Source organism: Mytilus trossulus, chromosome 7, assembly GCF_036588685.1.
Source record: "Mytilus trossulus isolate FHL-02 chromosome 7, PNRI_Mtr1.1.1.hap1, whole genome shotgun sequence".
NCBI lineage: Eukaryota > Metazoa > Mollusca > Bivalvia > Mytilida > Mytilidae > Mytilus > Mytilus trossulus.
In genome coordinates, this window is record NC_086379.1 from 23,837,991 (window position 1) to 23,844,749 (window position 6,759).

Genomic DNA, 6,759 nt, shown 5'->3' on the forward strand with positions numbered 1-6,759 from the left:
TTAAACACCTGCAATATAAATGTTTGTACAAAGGAACTGTCCAGACTTCCATTTAAAGACAGCACCACCGGAAAAGAGTTTCAATACACTTACGATTTGGAAATAGGTTGATATGTACTAACGACTAGTAATAAACTAGCTAAAGTGACTTGAATGTTGCTGCTCAAGAACACATGTACATGATCAGAAATAGCACTCCTCAAACCGGTTTCATGAAGTTTCTTCAAAGACGGGAATAAGAAAAAAATTGCCTGTTATACAACGTGCAAATGACGAATTCAAATAGTAATAGTAGACAGGTGGAAAACAGTAGCAGTTGTATTTGTCTATCTGATCTTAAAGTTGTGTTTTCAATGCGCAACTCAACAATAGAACAGTATTTGTATCGTATTTTTGTTATACATGTTATACAACGGAATGATAATTTGATACTGGGATGGGGATGGGTTTTTTGGAAATGAAAAATCTGGCTCTGTATGTATTGTCACAAATAACCTTCCTGAAAACAGAATTATAAACGAAATGCTGCCTGACAAGATGCAATTAATAAGTGTGAAAACAAAGTAATATTACTTCCTGTATGTATGACAAATAAAGGCAACAGTAGTATACCGCTGTTCAAAACTCAGAAATTCATGGACAAAAAACAAAATCGGGGTAACAAAACAAAACCGAGGGAAACGCATTAAATATAAGAGGAAAACAACGACACAACACCGAAACGCAACACACACAGAAACGGACCAAACATCAGACAAAACAGCACGAGAATAACAAATATAACATGAAAACCAAATACATGAATTTGGGATAGACAAGTACCGTGCCACGTCTTATATCAATATCTCAAAAAAAAGAGAAAACACAAACGACTCAACGTTCAAATGCAACACACACAGAAACGAACAATAATATAACAATGGCCATCTTCCTGACTTGGTACAGAACACTTTTAAAGGGGAATAAAAGTGGTGGGTTGAACCTGGTTTTGTGGCATGCCAAACCTCGCACTCTAATGGCAAAGTTAAATATAACTTTGAAATGACAATCAACAGATGAAAATGAAAAAAGTGAAAGTTCGTCCAAAAATAAATACGGGTCAGACCGTACACCTAATTAAATTGGCAGTTCGTGTGTCTCTCCGCATAGTACGCTATAAAGTAATAGCAGACACTGCATTGTAGGTATAGATAACATTCGTCATGGTAGGACTGTAAAATATCATCCCGTGTGCTGTTGCTTTGTAGTACTACACATTTAAGTTTCGGCACATTATGGTTGATTAGAATGCATAATGCTGGAAATTCTTTTAATGTATTCCTGTCCTGAATATACTAACAGAATTCGCCACTGGACGTAAAACAGCTATCATAAAATTGAGAATGGAATAGGGAATCTGTCAAAGAGACAACAACCCGACCAAATAGAAAAACAACAACAGAAGGTCACCAACAGGTCTTCAATGAAGCGAGAAATTCCCGCATCCGGAGGCGTCCTTCAGCTGGCCCCTAAACAAATATATACTAGTTCAGTGATAATGAACGCCATACTAATTTCCAAATTGTACACAAGATGCATTTCATCAATGGTTACTTATCTACATGCCAATCATATAGACTTTTCAATGGTCAAGTTCTTAATGCACATACAATGTTATATGTTTGCCAAGGATAGGCCTAACATACAAAGCCTTAGTATGTCAAAAATTCAAATTGCATAAAGCAATATCAACTCTACAACTAACCGGGCTTATCCGTATATGATCAGGAAACATACGCATTTACTTTTGTCCTACGTCGTGACAGTATTATATTAAGCTAACGTTATTGTGTATTCCAAAATTGTTGTAAAATAGCAGCTCACAATTTGCTAGTTTTTTGCTTATTATGCAATTTCGTATTATGATTTACCGGTTTAGAAATAAAGAAATTTAACATGTGTAAGTGATTTGTTGTATAAAAACGGTTTTTTTTAATTGATTGTTCTACTATGTCATATTTTAGGCGATATACATAAAACTCTCAAAGTAAAATGTGTATAAAGGGAAGAAGTAGCAAGTCCACACGTTACATGTTTTATTTTTATTTTCATGCTCTAAAAAAGCAAGTGGTATCACCTATATTCTCATATGTAACTCAAAATTTTATCGGATAAATTTGTTGGACAAGATCCAATTCATTCGGTAATGTTTCATCCAAACACAACTATAACCGCCGTTTTTAACTTCTAACCGATCAACGATTTTTTCTTAAATAAATTTACCATTATTGAGCCCAGATTAAAGCTTATTCTGGAAATATGTTTCGTTCGCAGATACATAGGTGTCAACTGTTTGTTTCTTTCTACTTGTACTACAGTATATCAAATATATCAGGCTTAAATATGGTACGGAAGATTTGCGTTCCGTCTTCATTTAAGTCAACAAAGCCACTTATGTACTGATTAATATTCTTATTCAAATTTCGACAATAAGACCTTTGGCTTTTATCCTTATCCTGATAAATGTTCCAAATTATATTCCAAAATAATCTTGTTCTAAAATTTGAACTTTTTATCAAAATCGTCTGTATGAATACCAGTCTCATAAAAGTTCATCATTTATCATTAATAATTTTTGAGATCATGACATTGTTTCTTGTCCGAATTTTGCACTGCAATTTTTTGACATCACGAACCAGAGATAATTAACGAATATAAATATCGCCTAGAAATGCAACATTCAATATTCAATTACAAACTGCTGCCTAACATATCAATTGCAAACTGCTGCCTAATATATCAAAATGTCTTTTGTTTGGATGAAACTTTGTGTTCTTGCATTTGTTGCCACAGTTGGTAAGTCATCTATTTAAAGATTTGAATGCTTCTTTTTGTAATTATTGTTGGTTGTTAATGTTTAAACGAAATACCTTAAGCATTTAAGCGCTTCATTAAAAAAATGTGCATGGTTAACGCTTTTACAACCCTATATAATTACTTAAAGAAGAATTCAATACTTGTAATGTATAATTTTTGGTAGAATCATGAAAACCAGATGTCTCTCAAGTTTTTATTTGTATCTACCTGTGCACTTTACTGTGTAGCTCGTGTTATGATGAGTGTTACATTTCATTTTGAAATAAATGTTGATTTCAAAATCACGCGAGATTGCTGTTAGCCAATCAAAATAAAGTATTGTTATAATGAAACATATAATGCATATAATGTAAACATTGTTTATCGCACTAACTCCTCAATATTCAATTTGTAGTTCATAATTGAATGGTTCTTCGTGTAGTTTTCATTTTTAGATTCAAGCCAATTTGATCCAGTTGCAAATTAACATATTTGATTCATAGCATTGTTAACACATATCCAAATTACAAAAACTCTATAGAGAGCCATTCAATAATGCATAGAAATATTAAAATGTAGCAATATTTCGTGGGTACAGAACTAATGTTATGAAATTATCCCTTGCGACAACATTCAAAGTCTGCTGACAGTCAAATTACCAGATACATACATTAGTTTAACTCGTGAACTAGAATTTCTGAGGTCTGTTCGATTTAATGTTAAACCTGTATATGAATGTATTTCTGTGTACCGGATCAGTGAACGGGTTTTCCTGATTTCTTACTTCTTTCTCAACTTATCAATTAATGATAAACACATGCATACCCCTTTTAAACACAAACTCTAATTAAATGTATTTCTGTGTACCGCATCAACCCAATTAGAAATCAGCGATACTTTTTAGCATTTTTTTTTATAAATTGAAACAAAATGAATACGAATAGCGATAAATTTTGGGATTATTTTCATATTGTACGCGCATTTGGCGTCCATAGTTTATCGCCTACTACTGTGATGAGTTTATCTTTTTATCAATGTTTGAAGCAAATTAAATCATATATTTAGTGTAAGATTACTGTGTTAAAGCATTGGCCGAAACAGATGTATATAAAGGGTTTCATATGTACGTACAAACGTTTTACACCCTACACAATTACCAAAATGTAAACAACAAATTTTATGACAATAATTACAAAGAAAAAGTACGAACGTTAGATGACGAGTGAAATAAAGCTTTCCCTCACTTTGTTTTTGAATATTCATATTGTCGTAATTAAGTTATTTTGTCATAGATAGCACGATCAAATATGATGCGACTAGATTTTTTTTATTAAAACCACGTGCACGATGTGCTGTTAGTCAAATTATCAAAAAGTGGAATCCCTTTGAAACAGGTTTTCGTCGTAATGCAAATAAACTACTTGTCGAATAAATCTCTTTTTATCATTTGCTTGTAATTATATTACAGTTTTGAACATTCTTATTTCTGTAAGGATACATGCATAATAATTTTTATTTCAGTATTGTCTTCATGTCCTACTAGTTGGAGTCATTATGAAGACAAGTGTTTCTTTCTAAGCCGTGACAACGAGACATTTGCCGATTCACTGGTGAGTATAATCTAAAAGTGCATAGGCAGAGTTTTGAAAGTAAGGAGTCGTAAACTCTCATTCTGATTTCGATTGTTTTACTTTGCTATATAATATGTATTTTTGTTTTGAACGATGTATGACGTTTAACTTATTTGCAATTTTGAATGAGTGAGCATATCAATAACTGATAATGTCTGCATAGTAGAAGTCGATAACCATTTAAACATATCCAATATCGCATTTTTTAAAGTTATATGAATTCCTCAAGTGTTTTTGTTCATCATTTATTTCTTATTTGGGTACATCAGTTTTGAACACTGGTAAACTACGATTGCATCTCATTTCACATCACGTGTATATGATATAAAAAAAATAGAAAGCTTAAGTAACTAAAGTTTTAGAATAAGATCTATTTTAATATTATGAATGAAGACGAATGCGGCCACTTTCATTTTAGACGGAAACCGCTAAAGTTTTGGGAGATTTCAGTAATTGAGCATGCCTTAATGATGCTAGGACGCGACATTTGTCTATTGTATTGTCAAAAACAGCTCATATTTATGTAGCAGAAGCATTTCACTTTCCAACATATAGCTTAAAGAGTACATTTTCACAATTTTCTAGAACTGCTATATTTTCGGGCAAAAAAGAGGTCTTACTGAAACTACTCCTTTTTATCAAAGCAGTTGGTAATGGCCGTTTGTTTTAATCGTTTAAGCATGTCGGATTTATGCTGTTTTTCAAGGGAGAAAAATAACTGAAATATGTTAAAATTCTCATTTGATATGATGGTATAATATCATCTCCACAATATTAATAAATGTTTGTATTTAAATTTGAAAGTAATACTTTTCTATCTGTTTCCAGAGTCTATGTGAAGTGATTGGGCGCCAGTATGGTAGATCGGCATCATTAGCTACCGTTGATGATGCAAAAACACAACAGTTTCTTACAGATTTAATGATCAAAATAAGTAAGAATGTGTAGCTATATGGATATTAGGGGTTTTTTTATAAAAAATGAAGCGCAACTTTTGTTCTCTATCTAGTTAAACCTGAACATATATATATAGCCACTTTTTTAAAGTCAAACTTGGTTGTTTTAATTACATGCAACTTACATGCAAAATAAAAAACAAAATTTACATCGTAACTTTCAAAATGTATATTCAATTGAAAGAATTAAGCATGTTTTGTTTTAAAGCATCAACCTATGTTTGATTGGTGTCCATAACTGTTTTGTTTGTTTTCACAGATTCCATTGGAATGTACATAGGATTAAATGACCTTGTAACTGAAGGGGAATTTCACTGGATAGCAAACGGCAAGCAGGCAACATACTTTAACTGGGGACCTACCCAGCCAAACAACAGAGGGGGAAACGAGAACTGTGTAGCTATGAGAGTTGATCCAGTTATAGGCTTCAATTACTCTTGGACAGATGGTCCTTGTACAGTACCAACTACCTACATTTGTGAAATGGTGTAAGTATTATGGCAAACAAGTCAATTTAAATGCAATACATTTAACAATGTGATTTTAGTTACTGCAAAAACATGTTGTCTTTTTCATCTGTTTTTTAGATTTTAATTCAACTATCGAGTTATCAGCACATATTTAATGTTTTCAAAATTTCAAAAAGTTCTCTCCGTCTTAAGGGAAAGTTCTTTTTTAAACGGTTTGTTTCTTATACATTTGTGTGTTCACAATGCTTTACTTGATCCATCGGTTGATATTTGGAGAAGATACTTGCACATATTAACGCGTCCGTAATATGATATAAAGATTATTATTCATACAAATCAGTAGAATTTGTAAAATTGCCATTGGACAAAGTTTCACAAGAAACGCTAAAAATTAGCATCTATTTAAATGTGAAAACTGAAGGCCTGATAACGTCAATAAACAACAACAGGCAACTAATGTATTACTTCCTTCAAACGTCCCATTGGTAATGTGTCAAAAGTTTCTTCTTTTGCGAAAATCCAACACATTTGAAATAAACATTATTTAATAAATACAACTGATTATTATCTCAAATATTTCTTTATGTTTTTTAGGGCAGCAGATATTGAAAATCTTCTTGGATAGCCGTTATCACCAGGAATTCGTCGTACATTTTACATGTCAGTTTATTTATTATATACATTCACTCCAACTCTGTTGTTGTTTGATCTTATTTTTATTTTTTATGTTAATTGCTGGATATTGAGATAGCCCTCAGTGTAACATGTATTGTCGTAAAAAGAAAAATATTCTTTATTTAAATTGGAAACAAATGCAAACTTGAAGCAAACAGATAGTTTACAGTTAATATTATGGGCTATTCAGGA

General features: G+C 32.1%; 1 protein-coding gene across 1 annotated transcript; it reads left to right on the plus strand.

The window, feature by feature from the left end:
- The first annotated feature begins 436 nt into the window (after positions 1 to 436).
- On the plus strand, positions 437 to 6,517 carry LOC134726280 (perlucin-like protein). The gene is made up of 5 exons (XM_063590681.1): positions 437 to 474; positions 4,304 to 4,445; positions 5,295 to 5,400; positions 5,682 to 5,910; positions 6,487 to 6,517. Exons 1-5 carry the CDS (start codon positions 437 to 439, stop codon positions 6,515 to 6,517), a joined length of 546 nt encoding a protein of 181 aa, XP_063446751.1.
- Positions 6,518 to 6,759: the final 242 nt, after the last annotated feature.